General features: G+C 43.3%; 1 protein-coding gene across 2 annotated transcripts in view; it reads right to left on the bottom strand.

The window, feature by feature from the left end:
• NGLY1 (N-glycanase 1) overlaps positions 1 to 19,787 on the bottom strand; it is a 48,149-nt gene extending 28,362 nt beyond the window's left edge. The window contains exons 1-3 of one of the 2 annotated variants that reach the window (XM_038389668.2): positions 19,507 to 19,787; positions 18,365 to 18,479; positions 13,659 to 13,901 (exon numbers count right to left, since the gene is read on the bottom strand). In XM_038389668.2, the coding sequence (XP_038245596.1) occupies positions 13,659 to 13,901; positions 18,365 to 18,479; positions 19,507 to 19,634 (486 nt within the window). In that variant the 5' untranslated portion in view covers positions 19,635 to 19,787. Of the gene's footprint in view, positions 1 to 13,658; positions 13,902 to 18,364; positions 18,480 to 19,298; positions 19,319 to 19,506 lie in introns of those variants that run through there. The other variant, XM_038389669.2, reaches the window with a different exon arrangement.
• Positions 19,788 to 21,729: the final 1,942 nt, after the last annotated feature.

The following is a 21,729-nucleotide window of genomic DNA, read 5'->3' as shown; positions in this document are numbered from 1 at the left end:
ATGGGGAAACTGAAACCTCTTTGACATTTTAGTGTACCATATTCGGAGCGCTAGATAGCTTGTTCTCCCCTCAGTGTGTCAAGCCCTGAAGGCGTGCCATGGTGGTTGTTTCAGTGTTGTTTGTGCTCTGTAAATTGCCAAGGAAATTTAATGCTGAAATCTCTCTCTGCACTTTGACCTACAAACAAGTCATTCTAATAGGCACGTGTCACAATTTGAGTAATTTAAGATCAAGTAGCAGTTGAGCGTGTTTCCTTTACCATGTAAATATAGCATCAGTTCTACACTAGAGTTCTACACTATTACAGCAAACAAAATATGCAGATTAGATGTCAATTACAATTAACTGAGGAAAAGTGCTGTTTCCTCCTGGCACAACATGCAGCATTGATTGTGTACATTATGGCTTTCTTTCATAATGTGGGTTGTTGAGCCAACCAATTGACCTTTAGGCAGAATAGCTTGCATTGCTGGTATGCCTCTCAGGAAGCTGCTGAGCTTCACTGTTTGAAATACGTAGACAAAATAGGGTTCCAATTCAAAAATAGGTACTTGTATCCATGGATGCCAGGTTTGTATAATTTTTGGTGGTGCCCAGAATGGGTCCAAGCAGAGCTGTCCCACCAATAGAACAGACCAGGGCAACCGCCCTGGGCCCCACATGTTGGGGAGCCCCGTGTTTCAGGGGGACACGGGATCCAGGGTGGCCTGTCAATTTATTGGAGAGCGTGGTACTGGCAGCAGCGAGCAACCCAGCCCCAGCCCGCCCCAATCGACCCTGCTGGCTCCCGCATTGCTTCGGGAAGGGTGCGGAAGCTGGAAAGGATGGAGGCTTGGGGGAATGGGTGGAATGGGGATGGGCAGGGGGCAGGGTGAGGCAGGGCAGGGCGGAGTGGGGCAGGCTGGGGCTGGGTTGCTCGCTGCTGCCGGCGCTAGGTCCCCTGCTAGCCCCCAGGCCACCCTGGACCCCGCATCCCACTGAAGCATGAGGCCCCACAAAGTGTGGGGCCCGGGACGTTTGCCCTGGTCCATCCTATGGATGGGACAGCTCTGAAAATATAAGTCCAAACATTGGTGTAGCCGAGCCCACGTTCCTGAATATTTGTGGAGCAAGGGCATCACAGGCACATGTAACTCACCGCCTCTGCTTGTATTTTCATTTTATATAGTATTACAACAGACTCTGTAAGAACTGTTTACCTCATTCAAGAAGAGGTCCAAGATGCTCGCATTCCCTTTTTGATACTAGGAATGACATCATAGCTACAGATTTGGGACTGATCAGAAGAGGTCTCAATGGACAGTTCTCTCTCTTTCCCAGGCAATCAGATTGCTCTGGAGTAGAACTACAGGATAGCAATTTTGTGAGCATTCTAACCTCAGATCACATAACTTTGAGTTTAATAAGGATGGTTGTTTTTTTTTTTTTTTAGTGGCTAGCAAGTTCTACCAGTCAAACACTGGAACCACTGGACTCCAAGAATGTAGTATTCTTGCAGTTTATAGTTTAAGACAATGGCAGGTAAATAAGTTTGTCTTCAGCATGAGGAAGACTTGTACGAAAGCGTCAGAAGTTCACTAAGCAGACAAAATATCAGCTATACAAACAATAGGTAATATCAATCTCAGTATCAAAAAGGAAACATTTGTGTTGTTGGACTCTTCCCTTACCTTAATTTTTTGGGGAGCCGCATGTATGAAGCACTGGTAAGCCAAGACAGTATTGTGTTATGATACCTCCTCATGATGTTCAACAATGTAATTGAAGGTGAATCTATCTAAAATGACTGCTTAAGATAGAGTGAGTTTTCACTTTACATCGGGATGATTGACTGTCTTGCAACGGGTGGGAAGACTACCTGTTCACACAGGCCTAATAAGTGAATATTGGATCAAATCAAACTGTCCTATCACTTAAACCCACTCCATTTAGCTGCTCTGAATGGCCTCTGTTCTCTAAGCCTCCAATATGGCATTTTGCTTCCACTAAGCCGGGATATAAAGAGGAAGTGATTTATATGAATGTAGAAGCAAATCCCTGTATATGCTCAGAGCTGCAGACTTTTTTTCTCATAGCTCTATTTTCTCCTCTCTCACTAGTATGGCCTGTTTCTGCTGCTTTTCACTCAAAATGATCATATTTTCAGAGTTATTTTATTACCTGTTGCTTAAGATGGCATCATACTTTATGCTGTTTCTTATTGAAATTGATTGGGTCTTGGAGAGAGTGTCACAAGTGAGCAAAACTGTTAAGGTCAAATGCTGTCATCTTGGGTCATGCAACCTCAACATTTCTTTATTCAACTCCTATAAATTCACTTTGTGCATCTCTTACAGAAGAGAGGAGATGTGTGGATTCCCGCATTCCTCCTTCTGTCCCCCACCCCATTCCCCCTGTGGCTCCCATATCACAGGATCAGTTTATTCAAACGTCGAACGCAGCCAAACAGATTTGAGTGATGACATCATGAGCACTTTCAGTTCACTTGGGCAGATTTAAGGAATGCTCCGCTGATCAGCATTCAGCTAGGTCTGAGTTGAGCATGTCTCAAACAGGGCAGGGGGAATATTTTTTCCACAGACCCTTGTCTGGTAGAGGATACTCTGGCCAGGACCAAATGCTGTGGCTGAAGAATGCTCAGGGAGGCCAGCTGTGGTCAGGTGAACTAGATCATTGTCTAACTGGCTGGTTGTCTAATTCACATGCCCTACTGGAGCTCCTGGTTAAGAAATTTTCCCTGATATACAAATTAAACTTCCCTATGTTTGCATTCATTCCATTACTATTAATTAGCCCCCCAGCGGCTTCCTACACAATTCCTTTACATCCTTCCAGTATCTGGAGATTATTTTCCTTTCCGCTTAGTCACTTAGCCAACCAAGTTATACATATCTTGTTCACTCACTCAAATTAATTACTTCCCTCCCTTATTTTAATTGGTTTTCTTTGAATACTCTCCAACTTATTAACATCTTTCTGCAGATAAAGCGTTTGGACCTGGACTCAACACAGTAGCTGTGGTTTCACTGCTAGTACACAAGTACATCCTTGACTCCTGCTAAGGCTGATGATTATTCCGTAAGTTAGAGCACACGTGGTCATTTTTTTAGCACAAGTCATCTTTCACAAGTCCCTGTGGGGCAGTGATTCTTAACCTGGGGTGCACGCATCCCCTGGGGGTGCAAGATGCCCTTTCTGGGGGTGCAAGACATGCCAGAATTTTTTAGAAGGTAAATCATCGAAAACGCAAATTAAGCACAGGCAGGTAAGTACAATTACTTTTTTTCATCAAACCTACGTATTTATTAACATTGTATATTACTGTAATCATTAAAAAATGTATAAACAAAAATATATCTAGGTTTAAAGAACTGACCTACTTCAACGATTTTTGATAAGGGGTGTGAACATATTTTGAGAACCAACGGGGTGCAGGCTGCAGTAAAGGTTAAGAACCACTGCTTTAGGGTGACCAGATGTCCTGATTTTACAGGGACAGTCCCGATATTTGGGGCTTTTTCTTACATAGGCTCCTTTTACCCACCACCCTCTGTCCCAATATTTTACACTTGCTGTCTGATCACCCTAAATCCTTTTAATGTACTAAATTAACTGGAATAGGTAAATTGTCTGCCAACAAACCACTGCATTAAGCAGTTTAACACAGGGATATAACCGATACATAAGATAGGAAATTAAATAGCTATATAGAGATTGAGTTTGTGAAAACACCTTGAGCATGATTAGATGCATTAATAATTTGTTACTGTGAAGATAAACTGCAACTTACTAAGGTAAACTGAATTTGCTAAGGGGAGGCTTGGTAATAAAGTACGGAGCTTTTTATCATTCACTAGTCAAAATCTGTCTAAATGGGCAGCGATCAAGTGTTTTTCAGGCTAAGAAAGCTTAACTGAGTTGTCTATAGACCATCTACTTACTCATCAAGTATGGTTGTCTAATGCAATGCTTTTCCACTTTTTAAAGCTATGTGTATGCCCCACTTGTATGACATTGTATGTATGTTTTCAGTTAGTCACTGGCACGCCTCCATATCTGAAAGCTTGTCAGTAACATTCTAGGTTCTCCAAATGTTGTACCTTGTAATATACAGAGTGTGATGTAATAGCTAACTAGACGGGGACCAAGATGTGTTGTATGGTGAACCTTCTACTCTAATAAAGGAAGATGGGAGAGTTTTTTGGTATTGAGGTCAGAGGTGGAAGTAGGAGAGGGTGGCATGCTGCTGTTGTCTGTCATCTAAAACCAACCTGACATCTGGATGCAAGTAGGATTCTTGTATGTTCCTTCCTTCCTTCTAGAGGCAGCTGCTGCTCTGACACATACTTAATGAGTGCACCCAGGATTATTATTTTTTAGTAGCATATCTAACCAAACGGGAATTAATTCAGGCCTGTGCTATCAAGGAGGTCAGACTAGATGATCACGATGTTGCCTTATAAATATAATTGATGAAGATGGGAACTGACCTCCCCAAGTGCGTTTTGCTAAGTACCACCTAACAGCAATTACACCACTACACTGATGGCACCTTCAGAGTAGTAGCTGAGCAGACAAAAGCATTCCCTGCCCTCCCACTTAGCATAGCAGAACAAGAAAAGAGAGATGGGAGAATTAAGTTAAGGGCTGTCCAGCAGGCAACAAGTAATTCAGTTTTGGCTTGTCCAGACCAGACTTTTGGTTGCTCCAGTTTTCAGCCAATAGACTTTTTCCTGGTCTAAAGTGATTACTATTTGATAGTTATATGAGGAGCTACATAAAACTTGTGGCCACATGAAAAGCCTCAATAGCTAAAGTTTCATGACTGGGCATGAAAACTCAACTTATGTCAGAGGCTGTGGTTAAGGCACACTCAGGGAAGCATGCAACACTGAAACTGAATCTTTTCTGAGGCTAGAGCATTCTACAGTGATGTTAATCTAGCATTTTTCATTAGCACTGAGACCCCTATGTATGTACTCCTGGAGGAATTCTGCACCGAAAAGTTAAAAATTCCGTGAACAATATTTTAAAATTCTGCAAATTTTAGTTGTCAAAATAACACTACATAATCTCACCAGTTTCAATTATTTTGGTAATTTATTTCAAAATACCTGTCAGCAAGTATGTCTAACAATACAGAGAGACACAAAAATTCCCCCAGGAGGAGAGAGTTAAAGAAACCCCTATGACAACACAGTTCCTGCTTCTCTGCCCCCTCCATCCCAGAGCCCAGCCATGCCCCTCATCCCAGATTCCTGTACCCCTCCCCCTCAGAGTCCAGCTGCGGGGGTCCCCAGCCCAGATACCTGCATCACCACCAACACCCAAGCCCAGCCATGGCCCCCCCATGGATTCAAAGGGAAAAACAGCCTGATGCTGGGTCCCAGGCTTGAAAGGAGTTTCCTGCACGCTGCTGTCTCCTTCCCTTAGGGCATGCGGGGAATTGCAGCTGCCAGGAACCCTCTAGCACTCTCCCCAGCAGTGTCTTCTATGTTCAAACTGGGCTCTGCCAGGTACAGCAGCCCCTAGTGGCAGCCAGCAGCACATTTCTGTATGGGAAAGGAAATTCTATGCAAAAAAAATTTCTGCAAAATTCTGCAATGCACAGTGGTGCAGAATTCTCCCAGGAGTAATGTATGGGAGACCAAGAGCAAATGTGACATTGTAGGTGGGTAGGAGAATCCCAGGATGATAGCTTTCTTCATAGCATTATTCTTAAACTCAGGAATGACCCTTTTGCTGCAAGACAGTACTACAGGACCAGTCCGAACTTTTCATAACTATTGAAACAGGGCGGAACTGGTTTCGCTCTTCCTGGAGCTCATCAGCTGTAGGTAACTGGTTAAATATAATAGGCCAGACTCTGCCCTGATTCACCTCAATGCAGGTGCATGGAGAATAAGTCATGGTAGAATTTGAGAAGCATGTATTCTCCACCCTCCCAGGAATGGCATGGTATTGACCAGAGATAGTTTTCAATCAGTAAAATCATGGTTTTTACCACCCTGGGAAAAACTAGTTAATCCCAGTTTAAAGCATTTTCTATTTTGAACACGGTTTCGTTAATGCACACCACGCTACACTTAGTTTTAGTTATAGAGTCAAATTGTGGTGACATAAGGCAGTAGATTCATAGATTAATTTATGGTTACACAAATAATAAGTAAAATGGCAGTGGGTGCAATACTAATATATAACTAATACTGAACATTTGAATGTCTGTACATTTGGTTTGGTATTTTCTCAACGAAGTTGTATGTCATGATTCATTTCAGTTTTCAATATTATATAAACAAAAGTCGTATGAAAATGACGACAATGCAGAGTTGTAGGCTTGAAACTTTAAGCAATCAGAAGCATGCAGAGTTGCAGACTACCAGTCCAGTCCATTTGGCCACATAGCAGTCTGCCGCAGAAGATCAACTTTGATGTAGATAGACGGACCAAGCCTATTCCTATTTAAATGGATGTATCCAACATTTGAAAAGATTAATTCTATACTTGCTGAACTTACTGGACATTGATGCAATTGTTTTACCAGTTTCCCTGTTTATGCCAGTTTTACCAGTGTCCTGTCCTAAACTAGTTTTCCACCAGGAAATTGCCAACCGTGCACCCCCACCTCATGGCCTCACTAGAAGATTTTTAATAACTTATTTTAAAAAGCCTGTTACAGTCTGTAAATGGTCAAATATTGTAAAGTTTTAGCAAAAAGCTTTATTTATAATTTATTGAATATTTTATTATTGTATTCAGATGATGTTCCATCCCAGAAACAAACATTTCAATGCATTTATATGCACTGTGAAGTGAAGGACAAAAGGAATCCAGGACTCCTAGTGGTATACAGTTTTCCAGATGGAAATACAGTCAATTTTTCTACAGGTACATACAGAGCTGCAGCTTCCCACCATAGTTCTGGAAATCCCACATTCCACATCAAAACAGTAACTACCAAGTGACCAATCTTCACAGATCACCTCAGTAATACAGTAGCACTTGATCTCATGGCCTACATGGAAACACTTGTATTTTCCCAGGCATTCCCTGGACCTATACCTGAACTGGAAATATGCTGAATCCTATCTTAAGCCTAGGACTGGGTACTGGAAACATCAACGTATTACTCTTTTGGTATGATCATCACCTCATCTAGGCAGAGATCAGAGCCATCCTGCCTTTCCACTACGGGAATGAGCAACCAAAACTATTCCACCCCTGAAAATTCCTGAAGTCCATAGGTTTTCAACTCACCGTAGGAAAACAAGCCACCCAAACACAAGGCAAGGGTGCTGATGAGTGAGTACACCAAAACAATCGCTTGTCGTTTACTACCATTGCTCCAAACCACCCATTTTTCCCCACACCAACCCTGAAGACCACCAAGAACTATGGGAGGTGAAGTGCAGAAGCAGAAAGCTAGAATGCAAGTGGCACAAAAATCATTCTGAACCCCTCTGGCAGCAGCACAAACAACACTCACAGGACTGTGCCACTGCAATAAAGGAGGCAAAACAAGCCATCCACTTTTCTGCAGTGAGTGTAACAGAACCACAACCAGCAGAACTAATTTGCAGTGAACTGTCTAATCAGCCCATATGGCATAGCCCAAACATCAGACCCAGAACTGATCACTGTGAAGAGCTGTCAGCGTGTTCCACTTATAAAATCAATCAAATGTGTATAGAGCTAACTGGGAAAAAATATTCTCTGGTCAGAGTGGAATTATCTACCTCACCATCTTTGACTTTGGCTCCATCACTCATGAAAAAGCTCAAGAATTCCTAAGAAATATTAAAGCCACAATCTGTGAAATGGATCCATATCCATCCGAATAGAAACAGTCAAGCCTCCTTCAGAGAAACATCTACTAAGCTGCTGGAAAAAATGCAATAGTTCACCCATTCCTCAAGAAGCCAACACTGAACCCTGAAGCTCTCAAACCGCCATCATGTCCCCAACCTCCTGTTCCTGAGCAAAATAATTGAGAAAACAGTAACTACCAAGTGCCAACATCCTGGATACCTCACAATCAGGTTCAGACCAGAGCACAGCAAAAACTGCTCTTTGGCACCAAATGGTTTTTTCATGGCCATGGACATAGGAGTCTTCGGCTTTTGTTTAACTCGTTGTTAAGCCTGGATGACCTGGTAACATCACAATTTCCAGAAATGTCTTCTTTCACCCCCAGCTTGCTAGGAAACATCACCTCATCTTCCCTGATGAGTACCTAGATGAATTACTGTGGCTATCTGTCACCTTCATATAGGATTCCTGTAACTCACTGCAGCTGAATCTGAACATGAAGGCTGTGCACAGGCTCCAACTAGTACAGAATACATCTGCCCACCTTCTCCACAGACTAAGATACTGAGTACACCCAGGCCTGTGCTCACATCATTCCACTGGCTTCCAGTCAGCTTCTGATGCCAGTTTAAAAGCCTCGATCCTAATTTTCAAAGCAATCAACAAATCAAGCCGCAACTCCATCGAAGACCAAAGTGTCGATCTATGAAACATTGCAACAGCTGCACTCTTCTTTATGATCTACATCAGGGGTGTCAAACATGCTGCCCGCGGGGTTCTTTTGTGCAGTCTGCCAAGCTCCCTGCGCACCCCCCGTCTCTCCCCCGCCTACCTCCAGGCCGGGGTGGGCAAACTACAGCCTATGGGCCAAATCCGGCTGTGGGATCGCCCCCCTGTGGAGCGCAGAACCATGTCCCTGCGGCCCCGGGGTGGTGGGCAGAGGGCTCCGTGCGTTGCTCTCACTTCCAGGCACCACCAACCGCAGCTCCCATTGGCCGAGAATGGGTAACCGCGGCCAATGGGAGCTTCGGGGGAGGTACCACGAAGCGAGAGCAATGCGGAGCCCTCTACCTCGCCCCCTCCGCAGGAACCTGGTTCCGGCTGCTTCCTGGAGCGGAGCCCGCACCCCGAATCCCTCCTTCACCCCAACTCCCTGCCCTGAGCTCCCTGCTGCACGCCGCACCCCTCCTGCCCTGAGCCCGCTGCCGCACCCCTCCGGCACCCCACCTCCCTGCCCTGAGTCCCCTGCCGCACCCTGACCCGCTGCTGCACCCCAGCCCCCTGCCCTGAGCCTCCTGCCACATCCTGAACCCTGACCCCCTACTGCACCCCTAACCCCTCCTATACCCCACACCCCAACTCCCTGCCCATAGCCCCCTGCCATACCCTGCACACCTCCTGCACCTCAACTCCCTGCCCTGAGCCCCTGCACCCCTCCTGAAATCCCTAAGGGCAGGGAAGGAGCGGAGTTGGGGTGGGAACTTCGGGGAAGGGGTTGGAAAGGGGGCAGGGCCTCATGGAAGTGGTGCAGTCTAGTGTCTGACCATCTCCTGAGGGAGCAGGCCTTGACTTCAGCTGAGCATTGCCCTCTCTAACAGGTAGCTGAATGGCTATGCCACAGGCCATCAGGGTAGCTGAGTAATATAAGGTGCTGCGTTCAGGTTGCAATCTCCTCTGGAGACATGGGTTTGTATCCCATCCCAACATGATAGGAAGGCTCTCTCAGAGAGGAAACTTTTGCACCATAAGTTACACTTGCAAGTTGAACATCCCTGCCAACTCCTTCCCTCCCATCACCTCCACTAAAAAAAAGCCTACCCAAAACAGAGTTCTAACTGTATACAGGGTGAAGAGAAAGAAAACGCATGAATCTACTAGAGACTTACTTAAGTAAGTTACTTAACCCCCACTGGGCTTCTGTTTCTTCATTTGTAAATAGGTATAATACTTTATGCACTGACATATTATAAGGTTTAACTAACATTTATAAAATCAAATACTCTGAAATGAGCTATACTATTAACTATCATTAACCTTTTTTACAGAAGCACTGAGTTTTGCACATCCTTGGTGCCTTTTCTAACTATAGTCAAACTGAATGCTTGCCATGTGAATGGACATTAGGCATACACTGACTGATAAAGCTTAAAGGTCTGATTTTCACCTGCAGCTTCCATTTACTTCAGATGGATTTGCGGGTGCTGAGCAAGGTCTTCTGAAAACCAAGGCCTTAAATGATCTTTTCTGGGTTGCTTTTAATTAGTTCTTGAAGAGGTTTGTAAATCAGTAGAAGTTCCCTGAACGTTTGAATGTCAAGAATGAGAGTAAGGACAATTCAGACAATTATGATCCATCCTCTTAATCTCACATGCAAAACTTGGATTCACTTTGTCTGAAGAAAACCTCTCAAGAGTAGATTGTTGTGAAAGTGAAATGGGCTATGTTCAACATTTGAATCACATCCCAGAAAAGCCTTCAGGGGGGAATTAGTCTTATTGTATGAATGAGAAAAAATGAGATAGAAAAGAAAGGGGCTTTGGTTTCAGGCACTGGAAAACTTTTAGGGAAGGTTCCCATCTTAACCAGACTGCTGGCAATGAAGTTAAAAAAGGGTGGTGAGAAAAAATTTATTAGAGCATGGATTCACCAAGGGCAAGTCATGCCTGACTAATCTAATTGCCTTCTATGACGAGATAACTGGCTCTGTGGATGAGGGAAAGTGGTGGATGTGTTGTTCCTTGACTTTAGCAAAGTTTTTGACACTGTCTCCTACAGTATTCTTGCCAGCAAGTTAAAGAAGTATGGGCTGGATGAATGGACTATAAGGTGGATAGCAATCTCGCTAGATTGTCAGACTCATTGATAGTGATCAATGGCTCCCTGTCTAGTTGGCAGCCAGTATCAAGTGGAGTGCCCTAAGGGTCGGTCCTCGGGCTGGTTTTGTTCAATATCTTCATTAATGATCTGGAGGATGGCGTGGATTGCACCCTCAGCAAGTTTGCAGATGACACTAAACTGAGAGGAGAGATAGATATGCTGGAGGGTAGGGATAGGATACAGAGGGCCCTAAACAAATTAGAGGATTGGGCCAATCTGATGAGGTTCAACAAGGACAAGTGCAGAGTGGAATCCCATGCACCACTACAGACTAGGGACCGAATGGCTAGGCAGCAGTTCTGCAGAAAAGGACCTAGGGGTTACAGTGGACGAGAAGCTGGATATGAGTCTACAGTGTGCCACTGTTACCAAGAAGGCCAATGGCATTTTGGGCTGTATAAGTAGGGGCATTGCCAGCAGATCAAGGGACGTGATTGTTCCCCTCTATTCGACATTGGTGAGGCCTCATCTGGAGTACCGTGTCCAGTTTTGGGCCCCACACTACAAGAAGGATGTGGAAAAATTGGAAAGAGTCCAGCGGAGGGCAACAAAAATGATTAGTGGACTGGAACACATGATTTATGAGGAGAGGCTGACGGAACTGGGATTGTTTAGTCTGCAAAAGAGAACAATGAGGGTGGATTTGATAGCTGCTTTCAACTACCCGAAAGGCGGTTCCAAAGAGGATGGATCTAGACTTTTCTCAGTGGTAGCAGATGACAGAACGAGGAGTAATGGTCTCAAGTTGCAGTGGGGGAGGTTTAGGTTGGATATTAGGAAAAACTTTTTCACTAGGAGGGTGGTGAAACGCTGGAATGCGTTACCTAGGGAGGTAGTGCAATCTCCTTTCTTAGAAGTCTTTAAGGTCAGGCTTGAAAAAGCCCTGGCTGGGATGATTTAGTTGGGGATTGGTCCTGCTTTGAGCAGGGGGTTGGACTAGATGACCTCCTGAGGTCCCTTCCAACCCTGATATTCTATGATTCTCTGATTAGAGAAGATTGGAAAACAGAATAAAAATTTTAATAAGCAGAAATCAAGTTACATGTCCAGTAGCATGGGAATCAGTTAGCAACAAACAGTTGCAACAGAGAAAAGAAGGAGGGAAACTGGGAGTAATTTTAGAAAGACTAGATATATTAAAATAAGCACATATTTACAAATAGATACCTGTTCATTTACCAATGAGAAGCCTAAAAGCCAAAATGAATGAACTAAATGTTTGGCATTAGGAAAAGGACCTCTACAACTGACATTTTCGAAACACGATGAAATAAGAATCATCAATGGGATACTAAAATTCCTTGCTTCAAACTACACAAAGAAAGGATACATTCAGTGAATGCATCCGATGAAGTGAGCTGTAGCTCACGAAAGCTTATGCTCAAATAAATTTGTTAGTCTCTAAGGTGCCACAAGTACTCCTTTTCTTTTTATGAATACAGACTAACACGGCTGCTATTCTGAAAGAAAGGATAGTTAGGTTGTTTTTCTGAAAAAGATCCTGAAGTAAAATCGCATATGGCTTTATATGTGAGATCTTAAAAATATCAATTCAATAGTGAGGGTATACTATCAGGTAAGAATATGATTTTGTTACGGAGGTCATGAACTCTGTGACTTTAACGGACCTCCGTGACTACCACGGCCCGCCAGGACTGGAGCAGCAGCTAATGGGGCTCAGACTGTTAGTCCCTGTCCCTCCCCCCGCGACAGATCCCTGGTATTTTTAGTAAAAAAGTCAGGGACAGGTGACAAGCTTCAGTGAATTTTTGTTTATTGCCTCTGACCTGTCCATGACTTCCACTAAAAATACCTGTGACAAAATCTTAACCTTAACTATCAGTCTCTAGATCAGAGGAGCAATGACAAAGTTTAAGACAGTTTAAAGAGCCAATAAAATCCACAACAGTAACAGCAACATCCAGCCAACCCAATATCATACAATGGTTAAAACATCCCTTATAAAACACAGTTTGGAAAAAGTTTCTTTGGACAGCTTGTTCTGAAGCATACAAGCTATTCTAAACACAGTCCTTAAAGACAGACATGAGTTAATTCAGGAAGCGTAACTGAAATTTAAATAACGGGGATACGGATTTTTAAAGAACTGAAGTTAAAAAACAAGATTAACTGAAAAGCTAAGCATCCTCCATACTGATTCACTTATGTTAAGAAGTTAACAGTTAGTCTTAGACAATGTAATACCCCAGGTCAAAGCATTAAAAAACCCTACAGGATACACTTCCACAATATATATATTTAACCAACTTGTGGAATTCACTGGTGTTCAGTAGAGAGCTGGCTGATCACATGACGTTGGCTGTCTTCATTTCCTGCTGGTATATCACATACAAACCAGCTAAAAATACATAATACTTTCTTAATATTTACTTCTCCATGTAATTGCTGTACACAATTATGTATTTATTACCAAACGAATGTTATGAATGCAAATGCTAGGGAAAGTGACCCATAAGATAAGATGGATCCACACTATAAGAAAGCTGAGAACCTCTTGCCTATCACAAACAGGATTTTTTTTTAAATTTGAGTTTTCTTCTGAACTATTCTGCATAGGTCATTTTTGGCTACAAGTTACTGAGCTGGATGGACCGTTGATTTGTGGAAATTCCATTGCTACTTTGGAAAAGTTTTCCATCTAAAAACATACATTCAGTGAATCCTTTTCTGGAAATTGCACACTCAAGACCTTTTCTGTTGTGCCACTTGTTTGTGCTGGGCCTATAGCACATTCAGCTTTAAGGCTGGATGTAGATAAAGAACTTTGACAACCTCATTAAGGTAATGGGAAAAGATGTTCGCAAGAAAGATATCAAGGGAATCAAATTTTCAGATGTCCCCAGTATTCTAGTTATTTCTACTTCTGCCCCCATGAAAGTTTTCCCAAGTCTTATAAATACACTTCCTTTTACAGGATAGGTATCATAAGAGGGTTTTAAAAGGTGCTTACCATTTCAGCAGATTGTGCAGCTGATGTTTGTAGTTGCCTATTGACAGGGATTAGGGTGGAGTCAGCAGCTCTTGAAGACTGAGGTACAGTATGCTGCATACTAGTTACAGTTTGAAAAGATCCTGATCTTTGGATTTGACTTGATTCACTTAGTCTGCTATTTCTCTCTCCAGCAATCAGATCTCGGATTTTGTGTAGTTGTTCAATTGAGGCTTCCTTAGGAAAAACAAGATGAGTTTCTCCCTGAAATGTAAAAAACATAGAAAAAAAAAATTTTATGTATTTAGTGCATGCAAATAAAAAATGCAATTTAACCCTTTCTCTGCTGGTCTTGCTGCAGAGAGAAGAGGCATCCTTATCCTTAGAGACCCAGGAAAACTGGAACAAGATCTCAATGTTTCTAAAAGAATTTACCTATCTTCATCTTGGATTAAGAGAGGAGGAGGAAAAGGGCCTCATGTTTTTATTTTTATATTATTACTCCAGAAGTAAGGGGAAGTGTCCAGTTTCTCCTCTAAACAAGGTCTTATGCAGTAGCTGTGCAATGGGAAGGCTGGTAAGGAAACTGCCACGCTTGAAAGGAAATCTAGAAGCAGTGAAATGACCATGGTACTAACATGGAGAGTGCTGAGCCAGAACAGCTTTAGCGAGATGGGGTAACTGTAACTCAGATTTCTTCCCCTCTCCAAACACCTGAGAAAGATGGACTAGCATACCGTGCTGGAACACACACCCCCTGCAGATGGCTACTGAAAATATGTTTGTGACGTCCAACCTTGATTACCACAACATGTTCAAATATGCTAACCCTATTGTATTTCAAAAAACAACACTGGTTTCAGAGTAGCAGCCGTGTTAGTCTGTATTCGCAAAAAGAAAAGGAGTACTTGTGGCACCTTAGAGACTAACAAATTTATTAGAGCATAAGCTTTCGTGAGCTTATGCTCTAATAAATTTGTTAGTCTCTAAGGTGCCACAAGTACTCCTTTTCTTTTTGCAAAAAACAACACTGTGTAGGTAGCAAACTGTATCAACAACCTTTAGTAGTACATAGTCAACAGGCGCAGTTGCAGTATTTACGAGTGGAGCCTGGACTGTCACTTCTGTCTTCTTTAGGCTGATTGTTAAGTCAAAATATTTTGCTGCACACACAAAGCAATCAGCGAGTAATTGAATGCCCCTGAGGTTATGGGCCAGAAAAGCACAATCATCAGTGATAGTAATTCATGAATAGTTATCTTCATAACTTTTGTCTTCACACGCAGGCAATGCAGATTTAAGACACCTCCATCCATATGGTACTTCATATAAATACCACAATCAATGTCTCTGAATGCATCTATTAGAACAGCTGAAAACATGATGCTAAACAATATTGGGGTAAGAACACAGCCTTGTTTTACTCTTTTGATGACAACAGAGGAAGCTGAGAAGCAGCATTGGTCAAGGACACGAACCTTAATTCCTGCATGAAAAGATTTAATAATGATGACAAACTTATAGGAGGAAACTGAATTTGTGGAGTCCACAAGCCATCTCAATTTACAGAGTCAAAGGTCTTAATACAATTGAGAAAAACTGCATATAGGTCTTGATTCTGTTCACGTATTTCTCCTGTATTTGCTGGAGTGAAAAGATCATGTCTGAAGTACCATGCCCAGGACTGAAGCCACATAGTGCCTAAATACCAATCTTCTCTGCAAGTTGATCAGTTAATTAGTTTAGCATGACTCAGGCAAGTATCTTACCTGCAGTGGCAAGAAGTGAGACGCCACAATGGTTATCGCAAGAAGCATGACTGCTTTCCTTTTGTAAAAGTGGATGCTGGCATCTTTCTGCTCCTGTGACATAGCCTCCTGTTCCCAAAACTTTAAGCAGAGGCCGGTGAGCTTCCTGATCAGCTCCCTTCTAGTCCTACAATTCTGTGTCTCTCACATTTGAAGATCCCTGCAGGAATAACATCTGTACTTGATCTGTTGCCGTTTCACATTTGCTTGACAGCTTTCCATACTTCAGATATATTTGGTGGAATTGAGAGTTGGTCTTGAATTGGAAGTTGTTCAAGATCATCAAGTGCTGATGCTAATGTGGTGTACGGGCAGTTCACCACTTATTAAAGGGTTCGCCTCATCATTACAGAATTTGTCCACAATCAGTCAGTGGCAGAGAGTCATTTATATTCCAGATGGGGGTAGCCCATTGGATTGCAGGCCATACAGAATCTTCAGCTCATCAAAACATGTTTGGAGTCTTTTTAGTCTGCCACTGATTGAAGATGGCTGGCTTTCATTTTCCACCAGCTATCGTTCATGTGGCAAAGCTTAGCTTGCACATTACACTTTGTATGTGAATAAGCCATCTTTTTAATAATGACTTTTTATAATTTATCCATGTGTGAAGAGCATGCATGGATCTCAAGAGTTGCTTTATCTCAGCATCATTTTTGTCAAATCTTTCCTGATGCTCCCTCTTTAGACGTATTGAACATGGTTTCCTTAAAAGATGACCAGGCAGAGTCAGCATTTATTATGTTTGACTCAAAGTGTGATAAGAACTTCATGAAGTTTTTTAAACAAGCTTTGTATACGTGAGCTCAGATTTCAGCACATGCACACTGACTGTGGGTATTGGAGATTGACAACATCTGCGCTGTTTCAATTGGATCAGTGTCACTTTATATATCTCATGACCTGATTTTCAGACTGCATGCAGCTCCCTGCATTGAACAGGTGATTTTGACATCCCAATGATTGCCTTGGTATACAATGTGGGGATGCATCCATGTTGTTTTGCACTTTGGTGCTTGTTGAAATATCACATCTGTGATGACTAGCTAGTTCTCCATGCACTTTTGTGAGGAATACTGTGCCATTTGTACCCACACCACATTCACCAATTTCTTTTAGGCAAAGCTTTGTATTGCAACCAACTCTGACGTTAAAATTGCCTAGGATGATTAATTTGTCGCACCAATGAGCTGAGTTTATGGCATTGTCAAAGTCTTCATAGACTTTTTCTTTGACAATGTCAGAACATGTCATCATCAGTACATATACACTAACTGTTACATGACATGCAGATGTCAAGCTGAGGTGAAGGACAATCAGGCAATCATTTATTCTTTTTGGTACGCAATCAGGTGTGCGTGTGTAATAGACATCCAAATAGCAAAGCCCACTTCAGATAGTCTCCACTTGTCAACAGACTTGCCTATCCAGTAAATGTTTAACCAGCACAGAACCCTTCAAGATGGGACTTACCTGGGAGATGTCTCTCACTTGGTGCAGCTATATCAATGTTGTATTTGGCAAGTTCTCTTCCAAGGAGTGCAGTGTACTTTCCAAGCCCACCAACACCATCAGAAAGAGTGCAGGCATTTCCAGGCTGCAAAGTTCAGTGTTCTGTGTGTGATGCTGCTTTTTAATCACATACTGCATGACCAGCTAGTCACGGCATACTAGTCAATTGATAATGGAGTGAGAGATATTTAGGAATCCATTTTTCTCCCTTCCCTGCATCAGGGAGAGCAGCACTATCTTTAAAGAGGGCTGATCTGTCGCATGAGAAGGATATGGATTCTAAGATCACTCCAAGTCAACAATAAACAATCATCACGCTGGCACTGCCTGACTGCAGGTTTGTGACTAGGGACCCCCTCTGTTCCCATCACCACACTTTCCTGTCACCACAGGACTTTCAAAGAACAGAATGAGTGAAGAGATAGCAAGGAATAAGAACTAAGGATCTGCACAAAGAATTGTTTAAAGTAGTACTAGGTTGTGCATGACTAGTCACACTCTCCTATCCTTGAAAACAACAAGGAATCCTTGTGGCACCTTAGAGACTAACAAATTTATTTGGGCATAAGCTTTTGTGGGCTAAAACCCACTTCATCAGATGCATGGAGTGGAAAATACAGCAGGCAGGTATAAATACACAGCACATGAAAAGATGGGAGTTGCCTTACCAAGTGTGTGTGTGGCAGAGTGGGGGGGGGGGGGGTCAGTGCTAATGAATCAATTCAATTAAGGTGGAAGTGGGCTATTCTCAACAGTTGACAAGGAGTGAATACTAAGGGAGGAAAAATCACTTTTGTAGGCCTTGTTGGCTATTTTGTCCACTGGTGCAGAAGACTGCAACGCGTGGATTGACAACACAGCTCTTTGCAAGGTGAGGTGAAACAAAATTGAGAAAATTGCTTGCAGAACCCACTGAAGGCCAAAGTGACCACAACCCAATGCCTGGGCTTTGCAGCAGTGCCAAAGAGAGCTTGCTAATGTCACTGCAAATTGAAGCAGAAAGCGGCTGCTGCACTGAAGTCCATGGGTCATGACTGGCTAGCAGGTTGGACAACCTTTATTTTGAATACAGACTATACCTTCTCTTTAGACCAGCTGCCTACCAGGGCTAAGAAGTCTGGTTAATCCCAATAATGGACTTTTTGTCTGATGTCTACCTTCTGACCTGCCCAGTTGGAGTGGCTCTACCAGGAGTTTAACTACTGCAGCCTAGCTCTCAGGATCATTGGAACACATAAGCCTTTATACCATGTTAAGGTGCAGCCCTAGAGAAGGCCCTATAGCCTTGCAATTGTAAAGTTAAGCATGAACCAGAAGGACAAATCACCTATTACACTGTAGATGGAACACTACTGAAGTTACTACAGGATAAAACAAAACTGGAAGACAAACATCTAGAATACTCACCTCTTCAAATCCCATTTCAAACAAACATTCAACTGCTCCTCTGACAGGTAACAACCGAGTAGAAAATGCTGGATTTCCAATCCGAATAGACCTATATTTTTCTTCATTTGGGTGTCTGATAGAAATTTAAAAAATTGAAACAATTATGTCATCAGCTAAAAAAACTTGGAAATTTACAGCGTGAGTAGTGACACCTCTCATTGGATTTTTCAGGGTGTGAACATTTTTTAGAAGCTAAGAAACTTGGACTTGCTTTTATGTACAGAGCATAGGTAGCACATGAAAGGTCATTTCTAAATCTACATCCTACAAAAAACTTGACAATAGTTAGGCCGCTGCTGTGCTGTCATCACTGCTCATAATGCTGACTAATATTGTCTCGTTGTTTCCTTGTCCTTCCCCATCTGCCTGGGTCCATCTGTCTTACATTTACATTTGTACTCTTTGGGGTAGACACCCTCTTTTTGTGTGTGTGTTTGTACAGCACCTAGCATAATGGGGTCCTGCTCAATAACTAACCAACTTGGGATGAATGGCCATTTACTGTACACTCCCCACCATGCCCCACGTGGCAAAATACTGCGCAATACATGAATACCCCGATGCTAAAATACTACAGCGATAGACACGGTTTAAACACCCAAACCGCTCACAGACGGCGCGTGCGCCTGGGGGAGAGGTGTGAAATGCACTAGACCTGCACCCTCAGGGTGGGAAAAGCAACTGACTCATTAAAGGTCAGTCTCCTGCCCTCACCCTGTCCAGCCCCAGGAGATAGGAGTAAAGGGCTGTCAGGTGGGCCCGTCGGAGCGGGCGCCAGGAGGCAGCTCACAAAGCCAGGCCTCGGCCCAGCAGGCCTGGGCAGCCCCCTGCGGGCATGGCAGCGACAGGGCGGAGGGGGAAGCTTTGCTGTCTAAGGGGGGTTGCAACTGACCCAACGGGGGGCAGAGTTCAGGCGGTCAGTGACTCAGGACCGGCTGAGCTGAGCCGCCGCCGCCGCCCCTGCTGAGTCAGCAGCTCTTCCCGGTGGGTGCCCTGCTCAAACTCAGGTCGCGCCCCCCGCGCCCCCACACCAGGCCGCCGACCCCGAGTCAGAAGATTTATACCCGCCGCAGCTTCACGGGCCCGTCCGCACTGCTCACCTGAGGATATTGTCCGCGTAGGTGAGCAATAACCGCGAGGCCTCCAGGAAGGTGTCTCGGGCGTTCTGACAGAGCTCACTCACGGCTCGCGAGCGCGGTGGCGCGGAGGGACCCCCCGCGGCCGCCATCGTGCTACTCTCCCGGGGGCGGGGGGAAGGGAGGGCCTCCTCCCCAGTGAGCGGGCGCTGCTGCCTAGCGTGCGCGCGCCCGTTCGCTGGCTCCCAGATCCGGGACCTGCTGAACCACCCAGCGGCTGAATGTGGAGCGGGCGGGCAAGTTTCCCTTTCAGTTTCAACAGCTTCATCAGCGATTATGGTATCACAGTCAGTGCCTCCATAGCTAAATTGGATTGAGTATTTCACTTAACTCTAGGATTCAACGTCTTTGTTTTGTATGAAAAATATAGTGCATCTTTCCCCAAATGTACCGCACATAATCTGAATACATTTTGAATTTTCTGAGAATTTTCAAACAAATCTGTTAGATTGAGCTACATTTCATTAAAAATAGGTCCTTTAAAAAATCTGTCCCAGTGAGTGTCACCCTTTTTTTTTTATCCCTTTAGCCAAAAATGTATTTTATGGTCTGATTTTCAGATGTGCTAACCTTGTGCAGTTTCCCTTGAGGTTGTGGTGTCGCCTCTCTGAAAATCAGGCCCTAGGTGCATGTACTGTAGTGTACAAAATACAAAATAATTTATCTTGGTCAGTTATGACATGGTGTGGTCTGATTGCTTTATTTTTACAGTACTTTTGAACTGCTTATCCTTTTCTAATAATGTGGTCCTATAAAGCCCTGTATTTCCACTATTAACAGGCAGAACATTTTTGCATTTTAGCCCTAAAGTGGATCTTTTACCATGTAAGGACAGATCCATCCCATTTCACAAGAAGTATGTAAAATGTGCAAGTACCCTGACTAAGCCCTGACTGGAATGATTTAGTTGGGATTGGTCCTGTTTTAAACAGGGGGTTGGACTAGATGACCTCCCATCAGTATGGCACCTCATTTAATAACTTTTGCCAAAAAGCAAGTGCCAACAATGTATATTTCACTTTTTTCTGTTTGCATTGAACCTCTAGGGACAGTTGTACACACAAGTTTCTTCAGATTCTTCTCTCAGAAAGCCAAAAATCACCTGGGTCTGGGAACTAGAGCAGCTCATTTACACACCTGAGAAACTTCTTCCTACCAAATAATGAGCATTTACAGGTGCTTTTATCCAAGAATCTCGGAGTGTTTAATAAACACAGCTTGGTTTATTAATCCTTAGCACCCCTGTGAGGTAAAGTGATCCCCATTTTATGGATGAGTAAACTGAGGCAAGAGCACAGGATGAGTCAGTGAGTTTATTATAGGCAAGGCAGATAGCAACATCCATCATTTTAACGTTGCCTAGACACTTTCCATTATAAGACCCTGTTTTCAGTTGCTTGTAACTTTACCAAATTTAACCATTTGGGCTGAAATTTTCCATGCCAGGGTGTCAGCCTCAGGCTGAACTGTTTTTGGAAAATTTCAGCAAAAACAATTCTGTTGTTTCTTAGAACAAAATTTGATGGAAAAAAGTTTTGCCCATGTTAAAAAAAAAATCTGACCATTTTGATAAGCAACTCTAGTGCCTCCATACTTTGGAGTAAGGATGTGAAATCTGGCAGGGACAGGTTGCCCTGGTGTCAGGGATGTGCCTTTTTTGCCATCCCCATGAAAATCTGCCCAAATTTGTTCAAATTATGAGCCTCTGAAAATCTCAGTTTGCACACGCCCTGGGGAGTTTGGCAGCTCACTTCTCTGAAGATTCCATCTGCTGTGGGCATACTCCACCAGAAGGATGCAGAGACTGAGCAGGACTTTCTCTTAGTTGGTCCCCCAACAGTTGGAGATTGCTGAAGTGCCAGGCACAGGAACTGAGAGCCAGGATCCTGTCTTTCCAGTAAAAAGAAAAGGAGTACTTGTGGCACCTTAGAGACTAACAAATTTATTAGAGCATAAGCTTTCGTGAGCTACAACTCACTTCATCGGATGCATCCAATATTCTAGCATTTCCCAACTTCTGAATTTGTAACCCTAAAGTTCTTTTTAATATAAATAAGATGATGTGAAAAAAATAAAGTGAGGGAAAGTGAATTTCTTTTAGTTTCCTTCATGTCCTCGTGATTGTTTAGACTCATGCATATTTCTAGTTATCTCGTGTTTTTGAGTTCTTGGTGCTCTCTTTTGCAT

Source organism: Dermochelys coriacea, chromosome 2 (assembly GCF_009764565.3).
Source record: "Dermochelys coriacea isolate rDerCor1 chromosome 2, rDerCor1.pri.v4, whole genome shotgun sequence".
In the NCBI taxonomy this organism is placed as follows: domain Eukaryota; kingdom Metazoa; phylum Chordata; order Testudines; family Dermochelyidae; genus Dermochelys; species Dermochelys coriacea.
Note: the sequence above shows the minus strand (reverse complement) of the source record. Positions and strands in the feature narration are given on the sequence as shown.